The 18,983-nt window shown below is 39.0% G+C and overlaps 1 protein-coding gene and 2 long non-coding RNA genes across 5 annotated transcripts in view; all 3 read left to right on the top strand.

Annotated features, from left to right (window-relative positions):
* LOC309656466 overlaps positions 1-18,983 on the top strand; it is a 607,356-nt gene that overhangs the window by 412,739 nt on the left and 175,634 nt on the right. The gene's annotated exons all lie outside the window — the stretch shown is intronic.
* LOC309656472 overlaps positions 1-18,983 on the top strand; it is a 382,613-nt gene that overhangs the window by 220,609 nt on the left and 143,021 nt on the right. The window lies entirely within an intron of this gene.
* Positions 1-18,983, top strand: part of ZEB1 (zinc finger E-box binding homeobox 1) — a 195,479-nt gene that overhangs the window by 103,334 nt on the left and 73,162 nt on the right. For all 3 annotated transcript variants that reach the window (XM_082452745.1, XM_082452744.1, XM_082452746.1), the window contains exon 2: positions 11,299-11,499. In XM_082452745.1, coding sequence (XP_082308871.1) covers positions 11,299-11,499 — 201 coding nt within the window. The remainder of the gene's footprint in view (positions 1-11,298; positions 11,500-18,983) is intronic.

Here is an 18,983-nt window from a genome sequence, read left to right as displayed (position 1 = left end):
TTGACAAGGGGAAGCAAGTGCTCTCCACAGGCCTCCCTGGGCACCTGCGGAGTACGAGAGCAGCTGCCCTTGGCACCGGCGGGGAGGGCAGGAGGCACAGGCCTGGGTGGTCACTTACGTCTCTCTGCAAGTGTCACTTTCCTTTTTCATTTTGCGTGATGTCACACTTTTAGGTAGCTACGGATAGAAAAGGTGAATGTTATTCATACTGTAAAACAGACAGCCGTCTTTCACATACGTAAGACAAATAGAGCTGTTATTTTCTATTAAGAACTTAAGGTGTTTTATTTCAAAATCTGCAGGATGTATATTTACAACTTATTATTTATTTTCTTCCTAAATGTTATTTTTAACCTTTATTTTTAAGATTTCACTTCATGTTGTTTCTAATCATACCCTCCTATCTACTGTTATTAAAATTCAAGTAACAAAAATATTAAGAAAATGTTTCCCCTGATCCCAGTTCAGTTTTTTGATGTTCACCACTAGCAACAGTATGCTGATATTATTTCAGACTTTCTCCCTGCACATTTAAAACTTATCTTTTAAAAAAATTTAAGTAGGGCTTCCCTGGTGGTGCAGTGGTTAAGAATCCGCCTGCCAATGCAGGGGACACGGGTTCGAGCCCTGGTTCGGGAAGATCCCACATGCCACGGAGCAGCTAAGCCCGTGCGCCACAACTACTGAGCCCTCATGCCACAACTACTGAAGCCCGTGCACCTAGAGCCCGTGCTCCACAACAAGAGAAGCCACCGCAGTGAGAAGCCAGCACGCAGCGACAAAGAGCAGCCCCTGCTCGCCGCAACTAGAGAAAAGCCCACGCGCAGCAACGAAGACCCAACGCAGCCAGAAAAAAGAAAAAGTTTAAGTAATACAAATATTTAAACAGTCTTATAGAAGGAATAAAATAGAAAAAAAAAACAGGTCACTCTTTCTTACTCCATTTCTTCATTTGTATGTCCTTCTGGACATTATCATGCATTATTTAGGTGCATGTATATGTACTCTGTGTCTTTATTTTCTACAAGAATGGGATCAGACTCTTTTGGAGGACTCCTCTGTATTAGTACAAATGGACATACCTTGGGTGGCTATTTAGGTTTTTTGTGATTAAAAACAAGTTTGCAGAGAAACATATGTATATGTATTTGCACACCTGTGTAAGTTCATTTAAAGGGTAAATTCCAAGAAATTGCTGGATCAGCAGGTAAACATTTTAAATTTTGGAAAACACTGCCAAATTGACACAACAACATGAAAGCGTGTATTTGTTTCCTCAACCCCTGCGTATACCATGAGTTAATGAACAGTTAGTACTGATGGGCAGTATTGTACATGCATGGGGGCACAGCAGTGAACAAAACAAAAAATCTTGCCCACATGGATTTTACATTCTAGTGAGAGGAGACAATTAAAAAATAGTAAAATATTATGGCAGTTGGCAATAAGTACATTAAAAAGAAAGAAATCGCGGGAGTGGGGTGTGCCCTCGTGGTGGAGGAGGTCTGTAACTGTAATTAGGGCAGTCTGCAGAAGCCTTGACCGGTGCATCCGGAGGGCAGGGAGCGGGCGGAAGGGCGCAGGTAGAGTCCACGCGGCGGCAGAGGAGGGCACAGCTCCTGAAGGGCCTTTGGATTGCAGTGGATGAGGCGGGAACCCACTGGCTGGTTTGGGAGAAGGGAGACACGGTTCCCCTGATGCGGTGGAAGGGTTGCTTGGCTGCCGTCCTGAGGACTGACTGTAAGAAAGCAAAGGAAGCAGTAAGAAGGCCTGAGAGGAACCCCTTACGATATTCGGGGGGGGGGGCGGGGAGGGGCAGAAACTGGTCAGATGCCAGATGGATTTTAATGTGGAATATAAGAGAGAATGTGGAATATAAGAGAGAATAGGGAGTCAAAACTGACACCAAGGCTTCTGGCCTGAGCAACTGGAAGAACAGAATTGCCATTTACTGAAGCGAGGGGGACTGGGAGAGGCCCAAGAGCCGGCTTTGGGATACGGCGAGTTTGCACATTGATCATCCACGTGGAGGTGTCAGGTAGGCAGTGGATGTCCAGGTCTGGAGTTCCGAGGGGAAACGGGACTTGGATATGAAGCAGGTTTAGAGCCGTGAGACAGATTGCGCCCCGGAGGTGGAGGAAAGAAACAGAAAAGCAGCAAGGGGTTAGGAGGAAAGCCAAGAGAGTCAGAAGAAGAGACGGCTTTGACAAGGAGAGAGTGATGCATCATGTCAGATGCTGCTAGTAGGGCATGTAGCATGAGGCCTGATGATTGTCGTTGGAGTTAACAGTGTAAACATCCTTCACAGTCACAACCAGATAAGAGCGAATCGGAAGAAACGTTTGGAGGCAAGTGTAGGCAGTGTTTTCAGGAGGCTTTGCAGGGAACAGGGACTGAGGTATAGTCTGGAGAAGTGAGATTTAATCAGAATAGGGGCTTTGAAGTCGGAGAAAGGCAGGAGAGTTAAAGGTGTGTATAAGAAGTAATGATATTATAACAGTGTAGGATTAAAGTAGGTATGTCTTTAATTGGCAAGGTTGAGTGTCTTTTTACATGCTTATTGGCCATTCATATTGTTGTGTGTGTGAATTACCTTTGCATATTCTTATTGGGTGGTTCATCTTTTTCTCATGGATATTTAAGAATTCTTTGCATAATAAAGAAGTCAGCCTTTGATAACATGTATTGCAGATATTTTTCAGTTTGTCATTTGTCTTTTGACTTGAATTTTTTCTATATATAATCATGGGTTTCACGTCATGTTTGTAACAGCCTTCCTTATTCCAAGTCTGTAGAAGGATTTGCTTGTGCTTTCTTCTGTTATATCTGTGGTTTCATTCGTGTTAATTAAAATCTTTGATTCATGCAGATTCCATTTTGCTTACAGTTGTGAGGTGGGAATCTGATTAGCAGGACTACCGTGTGTTTGGGGGTCTGTTTCTGGATTCTGTGCAGGTCCATTGATCGTTTGCCTGTGCCTGTGCCTGTGAAAACCTCTTTGCATTTCTGTAGCTTTGAGATACTTCCCCTATCTGGTATGGCCAGTCCATGTTCTCCTACCACCACCCTGACTATTAGTTTTCTGAATTTCCCTGAATATTTTTGTGTTTATTTTCCCAGAAAATAATACTACTAACGTCATGTACTGAGCACTTATATGCATGCAGTACTACATTAAGTTTTTTGCATATATAATTATTTTTACCATTATGCCAACCCTATTGGGGACATACTGTTATCATTCCCATCTTAGAGATGAGGAAACTGAGGCATGAGAAGGTTGAGTAACATGGCCGGTAAGTGGGGAAGCTGTGATTTGAACCAAGCAGTCTGGCTCCAGAGACTGAGCTCCTAGCTCTCCTTGTAAACTTTAGAATCATTTGGTCTAAATCATCTAGATTTAGAATCTAAAATATCATGTTAGTATTTGGACCAGAATTACATTGAGTTTGTAGATTATTTTAGGTAGAATTGAATCTTTACAGTATGAAATCATTCCACCCCAAAGAGGGATATCTTCATTCATCCACATCTTTGCACACGCAGTGTGGTGTGCAAGCTCCCCACTCTTCCTCCAGGCTTCTTTTTTTCCTTCATGTGTTATCCTTTGAGTAGCTATTATTAATAGAATTTTTATTTTCTTATGTCTTTAGCAAGTTATTGTTGGTTTATTGGAAAGCTATTGATTTTTTTCTGTTAAATTCATAATTAGTCATTTACCAAATTTTCTAATTACTAATAGTTTTTTAGTGATTTTTTTCTTGCATTCTCCAGAAACATATCACCTGTAAATAACAATTTTGCTTTATCTTTTCCAGTATTTGTGCTTTTTCTTTTGTTCTTTTAAAAAATTAGCTTGTTCTTTTAGAATACTGCTAACTTCTAATGACGTTAAACATCTTTATCTTAAAATTGCCTCCAATACATAATAGTTTATCATGATACTGACTTCGGTTTTATTTTTATGAAAAAGCATTTATCAGCAAGGAATAGTGAATTTTTTCAAAAGCGTTTCAGTTTCTATACAAGTCATATTGTGTCTCCTTTACTGTGTTAATGTAGTGAACTCTCATATATTTCTTAATGTTGAGTATATTTTATTTGGAATTTTTACATCAGTGATTACCAGTGAGACTGATTTTATGAGTGTGTGTGAGACTGATTTTATGAGTGGCCATGTGTGTACTCTTCCTCAGACATTTATTGATTGATTGATTGATTGCTGCGTTGGGTCTTCGTTGCTGCGCACGGGCTTTCTCTAGTTGTGGCGAGCGGGGGCTACTCTGTTGAGGTGCGCGGGCTTCTCATTGCGGTGGCTTCTCTTGTTGCATAGGGTGCAACAGGCTCTAGGTGCACGGGCTTCAGTAGTTGTGGCTCACGGGCTCTAGAGCTCAGGCTCATTAGTTGTGGCACAGGGCTTGGTTGCTCCGCGGCATGTGGGATCTTCCGGGACCAGGGCTCGAACCCGTGTCCCTTGCATTGGCAGGCGGAGTCTTAACCGCTGTGCCACCAGGGAAGTCCCTGTTCCTCAGATTCTAGTTGACTGTTATTATGCTGGCTTCATAGAAAGAATTTGGACTCTTTTCATTTTCCTCTCTCTTTTTAAAAGTCAACAGAATTATCAGTCCTTTGAACATCCGAAGTTCACCTGGGAAAACATCTGGCACTTTTTGGTTAACTGTTTGATAGCTTCCTAAATTTATTCTATGGTCTGTCTACCATTGCTCTCTCTTCCATAATTTTATAAATTCTATCAAATGTAGCTATAATCGTTTACAGTGTCCAGAAAAGTTATTTCATCCATGTTTACAAATTTACCTGCTTAGATTTGTGCAAAATATTTATAAAGTAAGTAGCTTAAATTACTTTTAGTTGGAGTTACTTCTCTATTTGCATTTTACTATCGAATATTTGTGCCTCTCAATTTTTTTCTAGTGTTAAGTGGGCTAGTGACTTGTCTATTTTACTGATACTTTAAAGATCTGGCTTTTGGATTGATTTATCAATTATATGGCTTCTCTACTTTTTGACTCAATAATTTCCATGTTTATATTTTTAATTTCTTTTTCACACTTTACTTGCATTTTGTCATACTGCCTATATTCCAGAAGTAACAAGTAATATAAATTAAAAAGCATCCTTTTATAAATGTAGAATTAACCTATGAAGGAAATATTAGTTATTAATAATTTAGTGTGAGTTATTTTAGTCCATATATTTTCCTCACCTGTTCGTGAAACTGAATTTAGTTTAATCTGCTGAGAACTTTACTGTTTAACCGTTCCACCAACCTTTTTGTGAATTGTACTAACACTGGCTGAAATAAGCTCCCTGGATGAGTGGGAGTTTTGATACGGCAGGACAAGGGGAAGGTCACTTGGGATGGCTCTTGTTGGGGGCCATAGACAGCGGACCCGTGGAGAATGGGGGAAGGGCCAGAGTAAGGACCGAGAGAGGACCAAAGACGGATCCCACGGAAACCTAGTACTTTTTGTGTGATGAGAGAGGGGAGAAAACAAGTCAGCCTTCAGTCTATTAATAGCTGGTATCTGGAGGCATTGAAAACCACCAGCCCTTTTGCAGGGGTAAACTTCAGAATCATTGACTTTCACTGAAGTTACGTTTTTCAAATTATTTTGAAAATGTAAAAAGAGTCTATGATTATTGTTCATTAGGTACCCTAAGTTAAGAAATATTTTACCTAGAGAGGAATTGAAATAACTTCCTGCAAAATTGGCTGAACCATGAGTGTTTATTAAAACCTCACGTGTTCATAGGGCTTGGAGCACTCTGCAGTCACTGTGATGCCTTTTTTTAAGGGACTTAAATATAAAATTAGGTAATATACACATTGTACAGTATTTACTAGATTACTTGTACGTTATATTAAATATGCATGTTATATCATAACTTTATGCAGTAAATAATGTAGATAGTAAGTTAATATTCTCTATACATTAGGTCAGAAGCCAGATTAACAACTGCTGACTGCGTGTACTGAGTGTAGCATTTATGGGCAGAATGGGCTCCTCTTTCTTGGAGTAATATTCGCAGAAGTCTTCTATAACCTTATGAATTGTCAAATAACCTCTCCTTTCTATTTCATGTGTTAATTTACAAGTCATTTTCCTGAATTATCAGTAACACTTAAATATACTCACTGACTTCACTGAGAAGAAAAGAAGTGTGGCCTCAGATTCAGTTCAGCAAATAATTCTGTACCTACCGTGTGGAAGGCAGTGAGTGTACCAGGGACTCTGCTCAGGACAAGAAAAATAGATGACCTGACATTATTTTCGTCCCAGTGATGTTAAGGAGTAACAGAAGCACTTGTGCTGGTCCCCACCTTTCTCTCCGCATTTCATGCACTCATGCCTAAACCATGTTGTTCTCAGCCTAGTGCAGACACATGTAAAATATTGTGCTGCTCAATCCAACTATAATCTTGAGCAGACTTGCAGTGTACCTCTTTTTCTAGGTCTTTCTTAAATTATGCCAGTAGGTTAGACTGATGTATATGGAAGAGTTTGTTAGGAGGAGTCTGTTAGTTTTGAAGGACCAGTCTTAGGTCTTTTCCTAAGAGAGGTTTTATCTTTCTTTTCTGCCATGCGGATGTGTGTGTGTTTGGGGTTAGGTAGGAGTGAGTGGGGCGTAATTAAGCACGATATACTCCTCCTCTGGAAGGAAAAACGCCTTTGTACATCCGAAAATACGTCGAAACGTGGCCTTACCTGTGGCTTTAACCGACACATGCCACCGCTGTCACCTGACAGGAACCGAAAACCTGTGAGTCAGACCTGACCACCGCCCACTCCCCTACCCGCCCGTAGTCTCCCACTTACGTGCAGGAACCTAACCTGCTATTCAGAGCAACTGTAGACAGTGTCTGGTGGGGTTTCTATTTGTAAAGCCTTCAGATATCTTCGTGATGGAAGTTGAGATTGTATTGCTCTCTTCTTGAACTGTCTTCATCTAATTTAGCTAGTTCTTTTATTATTGTACATTACTTAAGAAACAGATACATAGGAGTTTAGCGCAGTTGATACGGTGCTACATGCAATCAATACTAAAAATAATATGCTATGTGCTAGTCTTTTAAAGTTTATTGATTATAATGATGATATTACCCCATGGTATACTGTTTGTTATATCATTTTGAGATTCTAATGGTTAAAATTCTTTAGTCATTTGCAAATGTTTTTAGTGCCAAATTGTTAAGTATGGGATTACAGGGCCCCAGCATAGGCTAGACACAAAAATACAAGTTTAAAAATATTTATCATTAGTGCAACCATCTTCTGTCAGCAGGCTTTATATAGAGCAGTAAAAGTATATGGGTTGTGGAATCAGGCAGACCAGGTTTGGAGTCCAGCTTTTCAACTTAGTAGCTACATAACCTCAGACACGTTACTCAGCTACTTTTTTTGTCTATAAAAGGAAGCTATAATAGTACCTACTTGTTAGGAATTGTTGTAAAGCCTCAGTGAGGTGCTGCTGCTGCTGATGGTAACAGCAGACACGTCTGTAGTCTTCACTGCCTACGAGATGCTGATGTGATAAGCGCGGTGCATTTCTGAGTCACTAGCTCCTCACAGCCACCTTGTGCAGGAGGCCCCGTTACATCTGCGTTAATGTTAGCGAATGACACACACACGAGCCACCACTGAGAGTCAGCGTGCCCTTATCCCATTCTAGAATGCATTGAAAATGTTACTATTTGTGTATTATAAATTATATTTAAAGATTTTTACAAAGCTGTTTCCCTTTTCTGTTCCTTTGTCTTTTCTTTCTTAAAATGTTATTATTTCAATGAAAACTCAGAAGCAAGAGGTGATGATCACCTGTGATGGTTAATAATATTCCTCTCTTTAGATAAACTATATTATTTTTTTAGCCAAAGGGTGCAACAGTGTAGAGATGTGGAGATAGATGGGCACAGTTGAGATCACTGACACTCTCATTGGCTATCAGAATTTATAAAGGTCCTGTATTATTCTCTATGCTTTTTAGTGCTGGGGCTGTACTTTTGAGATTAGATCTGTAGATCCACAAAAGGATAGATCCAGAAACACAGGGAGGCTTGCCTGTTATCTGAGTTATGATAATTAATGTAAGTGATTTGCACTACTTTTTCTCTCCACTAAGTGACTTTGAAGCAGAAGACAGTGTGAAGTCTTGGAAAATAGTTATTGGTCTTTTTTCCATCTTAGCCAGCAAAATGTATTGCTCTTCTGGATTTTTCAAGTTTTGTACCACTTATTCAAAACATGCTTTAGGAAAATTCACAGGATAATAGTAAAATATATGCCGTCTCTGTGTTTTGGTTATTTGGCTTATAATCTTCCATACCACAATGGCAGCTTGTACTGGGGGGGCAGGAAGGAGTTTTGCTAGAGTCCTAGAACAGTGACAGGTATTCTCAGAGGACTTCAGGCTACAGTTGACTCAGACAGAATAAAATAGCTGAGTAAAAAGAACTCAATGAAAACTATGAAGCATGCAAGTAAATATTTGAACCATAATGCATACATGTCTTAAAGCCCAATTTTTGGAAAATTTTCAAGCCTAGAATACTCTAAGTGTGCATGTAAATATCGAGGGTTAACAAAAAAAACCTACAGCTAACAAAATTGATAATGATAAAGCTAAACTGGAGTATACTTCGTTCAAAGGCAAGAACAGCACCAATATAAACCCATGGTCAACTCAAGACACTGAAGATGCACTGAAACCTCCCTTCAGAAAAATAGTAGGAATTTCAGCTGTCTGTGAATGTCCAAGCGCGACGAGAGCTTTGCACTGAGCCAAACCTTCCGTGGCATCCAGGTCTAGTGGAATACAGAATCGATTAACCCTGAGGAAACACTAGCTGTGTTCTAATTTTAGCTTGTGGCATAGAAATGCCTTTATATACTGTCCCAACTTTCAGTGACTTTAGTAAGTCATTCAGTAGGCTACTAATAAGGAGCCCTTGACAGTAAAAATAAAGCCAATAGCATTGTGCATCATTTGCCAGTAAGATCCCTCATTCAAATACACACACACACTTGTATCCTACTCTCAGTTAAAGGTTCATTGGAAAACCCTTTTCCAACTGCAGACTGTCCTTTGAGAATCACGCTCTTTACCCACACACACAGCTTCACAATTTACATGGCTCCTGGTGTGGCTGGAGTGCAAGGAATTCCCTGTGTTTCCATATCTACTTCATAAGTTTTCCTTTGACTCAGCAATTCCACCCCTACTAATGTATCTGACCAATGTATTTAAGGAATGTCCAAAGATATATTTACAAGAAAATTTATTATGACGTTGTTGACAATGCTTAAACACTGGAAACAAACTAAATTTTGTCCACAGGTGATTGGTTAGGTTATATCTTTTACAGTGAAATGCTCTGTAGTCATCCAGAAGAAAATGGGAAAGCTCCACAGATGCTCACATAGAAAAGTTTCCAGGATATGTAATTAAGTGGCAAAAAACTAAGTGGCAGAACAGTATAATGTGATCCCATATGTGTGTATTTTAAGTATGCACACATACACTTATGTATAGGATTGATATTAAATACGTGATATGTGTGTGTAAGGTGAGGTCCATGTTACAGTTGAATAGGATAAGGTGTATAAATGCTTAGTGTCATGCCTGCCTGTGCATGAATTAATTAATAGACCTTGCTGTTATTGTTACCTTGAAAGAGTGAGTTGAGGAAGGAAAAATTGGGAGAGGGGGATTTTACTAATTTTACATGTTTTGTATTGTCTGAATTTTTTTACAGTGACGTATTACTTTTACATTAAAACTAGAGAGAAAACTATTTGCTCTTGGGGCAAGATCTGGGAAACTGTGTTCACACTGAAGTATTACAGACACAACAATACTTGACACTTTTCTTCAGATAACGGAAGAATTCCCAGTGTGGGCAGAAGAGTAGCTCCGGTGCTCTTTTGGACAGAGGGGTTTTCCCAGGGTCTGTCAGAGCAGTTTTGGAGACGTGGTTATTAGTTCTCGCCTTGACATACACATCCATGCTTTTGATTGTGTTTCTTCTTTTGTGTTCTTGGGGGCGTGTGTGTGTTTGTATGGGAAGGGGTATATATATATATATATGCATATCGTTTAAGCGTTTAGGTGATTATCGTCTTTCAAGAATGCTTGGAAAATTTAAGGAAGAAATGGAAAGAATAACTGGAAGTGATTGTTGCTTAGCTACGTAAACAAAGCTTTCTTTTTCTCCCTTCCTCTCACACTTATCTTAGCAAGTAAGAATCACCCGGCTAATTGTTGAAAAGAGGTATTCCAGTGACCATACCCCATGAGGTTCTAAATGATTTATCGCATTAGAGTGACTATTACAAGGACTCTGAAGAAAAAAGATTGACTAGACTATATAATTTGTTTTGGTTCTGTGAGCTGTAGTTATTCAGAATTATTATATGTCTTTATAGTGCTGGTGTGTGAAAGTTTATTGAAGCTCATTAAAAATGTGGAAAGGGTGCCCGTTTGAAAACTGAATGTCAGGGGTTTTTTTCCTTCAGAATGACGGACTTATGTATAAACGTTACTTAAATCATGTCTTAATTATGTGGGAATTTGGTTAAATTGGTTGATTCTTTCTAAAGTCAGTGTGGAATTAATAGGAAATGCATGGGCCTAATTGACAATTTGAAAATACCTTCATTGTGTTAAACTTGATGATGCATTGCTATTTTATTAGGAGAGATGAACTCTTTTCTTAAATTGTAATGCTTTAAAGATTTGAAGCCCTTGTTCTACATAAGCAGCGTCATGTCATATAAGCTCATTACGGTTGGAGAAGATGTTTGATGTAGTGGTTAAGGACACAGAATATGGAACCAGACTCCTAGGGTTCAAATCCCCACCCTGCCACTTCCTAGATGTGTGGTCTTGGACAAGATACTTACCTTCCCTGTGCCTCGGTTTCCGCTTCTGTAGAACAGGGATATAAGCAGTAGGCGGTAGGTAGATCCTGTGGTCATAGGGCTGCTACAAGGTTGTTGTAAGAATCAGCGAGTTACTCTCCAGAAAACGCCCATGCGCATAGCTAAGCATTTAATAAGCGTGGCTACTGTTACTTGCCTCTTTGTCCAGCTAGTATCTAGTAAGTGCTGTGTGCGTGCATGTTATCAAATAAATTAGTTGCTTACATTTTACAGTCTAAAACTATTATTGAACGCCAATGTTTTAGGTACTTCATAAAATTTCTTTGTACTAAGGTGTGAAAACCAGCTTTTATACTAGTTGGTTTTGATTATTTGTTTCTTGTTTGTATTACAGTTACAAACTATAATACTGTGGTAGAAACAAATTCAGATTCAGACGATGAAGACAAACTCCACATTGTGGAAGAAGAAAGTATCACGGATGCAGCAGATTGTGAAGGTGGCGTGCCAGAAGATGACCTGCCAACAGACCAGACAGTGGTACCCGGAAGCAGCGCAAGAGAAGGGAACGTGAAGAGCTGCTGGGAAGACGACGGTGAGTTTAGTTTTTCTGGTAATGTTCTATTCTCTGGATTTTTTTTTTAAACATCTTTATTGGAGTATAATTGCTTTACAGTGGTGTGTTAGTTTCTGCTTTATAACAAAGTGAATCAGTTATACATATACATATGTTCCCATATCTCTTCCCTCTTCTTTTAAAAAATACATTAACTGAAACGATAAATTGGATGAAAAGTTTGAAATGAACTGTAATTTATTTGCCGTTAATCAGTAGAAGGTCTCCTTGTACTTACCAAAAAGTAGATTCTAAAGTCAGTGTGGGATTAATAGGAAATGCATGGGCCTAATTGACAATCTGAAAATACCTTCATTGTGTTAAACTTGATGATGCATTGCTATTTTATTAGGAGAGATGAAAGTTATTTTGACCATAACTTGCATGTAATATATTGATATTGAATTTTGGTAGTTTTTTTAAAACCAGAATCAAGCTTTCCCTATACTGTTGATGTAATTGAACCTATCTTTAATTTCATATTGTGACCTCAAATGAAGACTCTACTTAGAAACCAACAAAGTATATTTTGGTATAGTAACATTATAAGATAATTCAGTGTGCAAAAAATTCCAAACGCAGGTAAATCATGGGAATATTTTTAGTGTTCGTAAGCATCTCCATCCCTCTCTCTCCCTCTCTCTCTTTCTCTCTCTCACATGGTTCTTTCACTTGCTTTAAATTTCTCCTCGAGTAAATCCTTTACAAAAGTAAAGCGTGGTTGAGTGGAAGGAGCAATGAAAGTAAGGAGCCCTCCACTAGTGCCCTTTCAGTGAGCAAACATTATGTCTAACCTTCCTCCTCATCTGTCAAATGAACGTATTTTTTCTTCCAGCTCTAAAATGTCTCCTTTCTACTTTCCCCAATAAACTATTTAGCCTATCTTGTGAGAATTTAAGCAACAGTGGGATAAAAACAGAAGGATGTGGACGTGGCAGTTGTTGTGAATTAGAGGGATCGGGGATCGGGCTCAGGGGCATCAGCAGAGGCAAAGAGGAGCAGGTAAAGGGACCAAGTTCAAGGTCAGGCAGAGAGAAGCTGCCCAGCAAGATTCAAATTCAGGGAAGTCATCTCGACAGGATATCAAAACTCAGGCTAGACAGTCAGGGGAAATGGGTCAGGTATGCAGGTCCAAGAATCTGGGTAACCAAATGTGGAAGCTGAGATAGGAGTCCAAAGAGGAGGCACAGGGTGACAGGAGTTAACAAATTTTATAGCTAACAGAGGACCTCTGGAATCCCGCAATCAGCCCCTCGTCTTATGGCGTTACTCATCTGTCCATTCAGCAGCTCTGCAGGAATGGGGTTGCAAACTGGAATAAGACTGTCTCTGTGTGAAAAGTGCTTACAGCTTAATGTGGGAGAGGGAAATAAGTCGCAAAGTCGTTATAGTTCGATGTAGGTGTAAATTTAAGAGTTATGTGGAAACACGAGGAAGGAACACGTACACCTGAGAGACGAGAAGTCCTAGAAGAATTTCCGAGTGAAACAGTGCTGGGCTTGAGTCACAAAGGACCAGAAGAGGTTCAGTAGGCAAAGGAGAGGCAGAGGAGGTGCTTGCAGCAGACGGCGCGACGTACGTGACACCACAAAGATGTGAACAAATGGGCCTGGCAGAAAATGAGCTCAGCGAAGTAAACAAGGGAAAGACTGTGAAGGGCGTCATGTGCTAAGTCAAAGAATTTGAACTTTATCCTGGAAGCTGTGAGAATAACAGCACTGATATGTACTTTAGAAATAAGTCTGGTAGCAATATGGAAAAAGAATCCTAGGAGCAGGGGTGTCTAGAGGCAGGAGGTAGTGTCCTCAGTAAAGAGGCTTAATAGTTCAGGCAGTGATGAGGGTTTTTGAACTAAAGAAGCGGGCCTTGGGATGGGAATAAAAGGGAGAGATTTGACAGAAATGTAGAGGGTAAGATATATTAAATTTGGTTGATTCCATGTAGTTCTGTGTAATTGAGAAAGAAAGGCTGACATAACTCCCAGGTTTCTGGAAAGTAGAACCCAGAGAAGTTAACTTGCTTGTTTATTATCGCAGTTGGTTAACAGCAGGGCTGATAACCTGTTAAATTGTAATACTGAGCTCAGAACTTTGGGGAGCAACTGTTTCTTAAGTATTTACTGTTGGTAGCCAGAACTGATCCATTGGTGTCATTGATCCGAAGTCTTAATACAGAAGCAAGAAGGAAATGATTTGTCTGGAAAAGGGGGAGATCAGGAGAATGAGCTAGAGGTAAAAAGAAAGATGAAAAAATCAATGAAGAGGTTCTGTTTCTGAAAATACATTAGGATAGATTATTTGGACCAGTGTTCTCACTGAAAATAACTAATGATATTAAATTTTTTAAAAAAGAAAGAATTCTTCTTGAAAGATTTAAAGAGCTAACTAGATAGTAAGACATTAACAGATTATAAATCTAAGTGGATACAGGAAGCCATAGAGGTCAGCAGAGCACATTGTAGAAGACTCTTTGGCCTCGAGGACATTTGCCTCACAAGGGTAACCGAAGATGTGGTTTTCAGGCCTCTGAGAAGAAACAAAGCCTTGGACCACCAAAGAGTTAGTAGCAGATCCTCCCCTAGTATGGACTACATCCTGACTATGATGAACTAAAAGCAAACCATCTACCACCCCTACCATGCTCAGGAGTTAGCAAACAAAATTGCCTTGACTAGGGATTGGGGGAATGGAGGATTGTCTCTGAGAAACAGTAACCACAAGCTGTCATGCATTGCTTTATAGCTCAGATTCACATTACTGGGCAGCCTGATAAAGTTCAAGCCATAATTGAGTCCGAAGTGGACCTGCTGCCCTACCCATAGACACCAAGCAGAAGCAAAGCCAAATCTTTTGGAGGAACATACCTTCATCTTAGCACTGTAGAAGTTTCCCAAATAATTCAGCAAGAAGACAGCAACATGAGTGAGAATTACCAGAAACAAAAGGAAGCAGAAACTGACCCATAAGGACTTTAACTATCTGATACAGATTATAAAATGACTGTCATGTTTAAAGAAAACATATGCAAACTTGAAATTACCTGCTGTGGTAGAACAAAATACAGTAGAACCAACAGATTTTAAGAACCAAATATAACTTCTAAAAGTTAAAAAAATAGAATAATAGAAATTCAAATTCAAAGGATAGGTTTAACACTAAAGTAAACAGAGCTGAAGAAAGAATTAATGAATTGGAATATAGGGGAAAATTTATACTAAATGCAACTCAGAGAGACAGATAGAAAAATCCTGATAAGAGACATGAAGGATAGAATAGAAGTTTCTTCTACTCTTAATTCTAGGAGAAGAGAGAACAGGGAAGCAGCAGTATTTGAAGAGATAATGGCTGAGATTTTTTTCGGTCTTGATGAAGGACACCGGACCACAGATTCATGAAGTTCAGTGGATCTCAAGAAGAATAAATAAATCTATCCCCAGTCACATTATGGTGAAATTACAGATTATCCAGGACAAAAATAAAACTCTTAAAAGTAAACCCCCCAAATTCAGATTAGGTTTGAGAGGGTGGCAGTTGGACTGACAGCTGAATTCTCTGTAAAAACAGTGGAAGCCAGACATAGTGAAAAGATGCCTGCCAATACAGAATTCTGTACTTCACAAAATATCTTTTAAGAAAGGAGGTGACAATTTCAGACAAGTTTCAGGCAATGAAAACAGAAAATGTGTTCTCAGTAGACCCTTATTAAAGCAAGTCTTAAAGAATATATTTTAGGCATGAAGAGAGAAATCCTTGATAGAGGTCTGAGGTGTAAGAAGAACAGAGAAAATGACAAGTACATGGTAAAGATAGATAAACAGATAGTATTTCCCATGAAAATACTCACAAAAAAAGTGGGTGTAGCTAAATTTATTTCAGATGATGTTGACTTGAAGGCTAAAAGCATTATTAAGGATAACAGGATCATTTTATAATGATGAAAGATTAAATTCACTGATCAGATATTATTTTAAATGTGTTTGTACCTAATAACAAGGCCTCAAAAATATATGAAGAGAAAATAGACAATCTACAAAGAGAAAAAGACAAATATACAGTCATTGCTGAGGATTTAACATACCTTGGTTAGTCATTGATGGAATAATCACACAAAACCAATGAGGATACAGAAGATTTGAAAAGATATATGGACAGTGTACTTAGTAATTGCAAAATAAGTATTTTTTCAGGCTATTTGGAATATTTGTAAAAATTGAACATATACGGGGTCATAAAGCAAATCTCGACAAATTTCAAAGGATAAAATCATACAGGGCTTCCCTGGTGGCGCAGTGGTTGAGAATCTGCCTGCTAATGCAGGGGACACGGGTTCGAGCCCTGGTCTGGGAAGATCCCACATGCCACGGAGCAACTAGGCCCGTGAGCCACAACTACTGAGCCTGCGCGTCTGGAGCCTGTGCTCCGCAACAAGAGAGGCCACGACAGTGAGAGGCCCGCGCACCGCGATGAAGAGTGGCCCCCGCTTGCCGCAACTAGAGAAAGCCCTCGCACAGAAACGAAGACCCAACACAGCCAAAAATAAATTAATTAATTAATTAAAATCATACAGAGCATATTCCTTGAACACAATACAATTAAGCTATAAAATAAGATAAATAGAATATTATGTTTGGGAGTTTTAAGGAACACACTTTTGAATGTATGTTCATGGATCAATAAAGAGATCATAATGAAAATGAGGAAATATTTTGAACTGAATGGTAAAAATATTCTGTATCAGAATTTGTAGGATGTGGTTAAAGCAGTTTCTAGAGGAAAATTTAGAGCTTTAAGTACATATTTTAGGGAAGTGTCTGGCTAAAAGTTAATGAACTAAGCATCTAAAGAACTTAGAAAAAGAACAGCAAACTGAGTTGTTTGAAAGTATAAGAAAACAAAACAAAATAAGTACAGTTAACTCTTGAACAACGTGAGGGTGAGGGTGCCGACACTCCTTGCAGCCTAGTCAGCCCTCCGTGCTTGCAGTTCCCCCCCAACCACGTGTGTGGTCCCCGCCGTGTGTACTGTCCCCCCATGCCTGCAGTCCCTCAGTGCGTGCGGGTCCCCCCGTTCATGCAGTTCCTCATCCATGGATTCAGTCAACTGCAAATAGCTTAGTAGTGTAGTATTTACTATTGAAAAATGTCAGCGTGTAAGTGGACCTGTGCAGTTCAAACCGATGTTGTTCAAGGATCAACTGTAATATAAAATTGAAAATAAACCTACAGGGGACTTCCCTGGCAGTTCAGTGGTTAAGAGTTTGCCTTCCAATGCCGGGGGTGCAGGTTCGATCCCTGGTTCGGGGAGCTAAGGATCCCACATGCCTTGCGGCCAAAAAACCAAAGCATAAAACAGAAGCAATATTGTAACAAATTCAATAAAGACTTTAAAAATGGTCCACATCAAAAAAAAAACAATCTTTGAAAATAAATAAATAAACCTACAGTACAAAAAATCAACATAAGCAAAACTTTATTCTTGGAAAACATTAATATTTACAAACCTTTGATGAGATTGATCAAGGAAAAAAGAAAATATAAATAGCTAAAATCAAGAATGAAAGAGTGGACATAACTACAGATACTACAGACATTAACAAGTTTACAGGGGAAATGTGGGACAGGATATTAGAAATTCTTAGCCAGAACTGGCTCAGGAAGAATTGGAAAACAGGACTAGTTCTATAACCTCACCACAGAGGAGTTGGTGAAGATACGGAGCAGCTGAGACTCTTAGGACTGCAAATGCTGTGCCACTCCGGGAAGCAGTTCGGCAGTTTATTATAAAGCTAAATATACACTTAGCATGTGACCCAGCAATCCCACTCTGGGGTATTTTCCCTAGGAAAATGAAAACTTAGGTTCACACGAAAACTTGTACACTGATGTTAGAATTAGAAGCTCTATTCATAAGTTCCAAAAATTGGAAGCAACCCATTGTCCTTCAACAGGTGAAAGTGTAAGGAAACTGTAGTACATTCATGGAATGGAATACTACTCCGTGATGAAAAGGGACATACTACTGATACAAGCAGCAACTTGGATGAATGTCAAAGGCCTTATGCTAAATGAAAGAAGCCAGTCCCAAAAGGTTGTACACTGTTTGAGTCCACGTGCCTTACATTTTCAAAAAAGACAGACTGTATGCTGGATAACAGATCAGTAGTTGCCAAGGGCTAAAGGGAAAGTGTGACCATAAAGGGATTGATAGCACCAGGGAGTGTTGGGGATAATGGGACTGTTCCGTGTCCTGTTTTTGGTGGTGGTTACATGAATCTACATGTGTTAAAATTCATAGAACTGTACACGAAAAGAAAAAACAGTAAATTTTTCTACATGATAATTTGATATGTATACGTACGTGTGTGTGTATATATATATATATAAATTTTTTCCTCCTCTACAAAGAAAACTAGTAAAGTAAACTAGGTCACTGGTAAATTCTTCTAAATATTCAAGGAGATAATAATTAGAATTTTAGACAGTGCTTCCAAAGACTAGTGTAAGAGAGAAGATTCCCCAACTCTTTAAATGAGGCTACCATAATCTTGATACCAAACCAGATAAGTATAAGAAAGGAAGATTACAGACTTGCTCAGAACACAGACACAGAAATCCCAAACAAGATATTAGCGATACAGTATACATGCATGTTCGTATATGAAATGCAAGGTCAGAATAACATTTAAAACAATTTAGGGACTTCCCTGGTGGTCCAGTGGTTAAGACTTCACCTTCCAATGCAGGGGGTGCAGGTTCCACCCCTGGTCGGGGAGCTAAGATCCCACATGCCTTGTGGCCAAAAAACCAAAAAATATAAAACAGAAGCAATATTGTAACAAACTCAATAAAGACTTTAAAAATGGTCCACATCAAAAAAAATCTTTACAAAAATAAAACTTAAAAAAAAAAAATTTAAAAATACCTCTTTAACCCAGACTTAAGGAGAACACTCAAAATTCACTTCAACAGACACAGAAAAAAAATGTTTATTAAAACTCAGTACCTGTGAATGGATATCATAAAAACTAATGAATTAGGTACTTCCTTGATCTAAGGAAGTATGTCTGTGTAAAATCTATCACAGACATCATGCTTAATGACAAAATGATGAGAACATTTCCTTGGTGATTAGGACGTTTACCGCTCTCCTCAGCCGCCTTCTGGAGGTGCTGCCAGCGCAGCAAGACAGAACAGACCCAGAAAGATAGCAGTTAAAAAGGAAAGAACAACTCTCGTTATCTACAGACGATACAACTGTATATATAAAAAAGAATCTACAGATAAATTATTAGTACTAGTAAGAGAATTTGACAAATTTGCTGACTACAAATGATATACTGAATTTAAAGTCATCCTTATACATCAGCAAGAGTTAAAAAATGAAAATAGATGTGGAAGACCACATGAACAAATTATAAACCCTCATTAGAGGCATTAGCAAGTACCTCAGTAAATGGAGAAATAT

The sequence above is a fragment of the Balaenoptera physalus genome (assembly GCF_965194825.1).
Source record: "Balaenoptera physalus genome assembly, chromosome: 2".
Classification (NCBI taxonomy): domain Eukaryota; kingdom Metazoa; phylum Chordata; class Mammalia; order Artiodactyla; family Balaenopteridae; genus Balaenoptera; species Balaenoptera physalus.
Note: the sequence above shows the minus strand (reverse complement) of the source record. Positions and strands in the feature narration are given on the sequence as shown.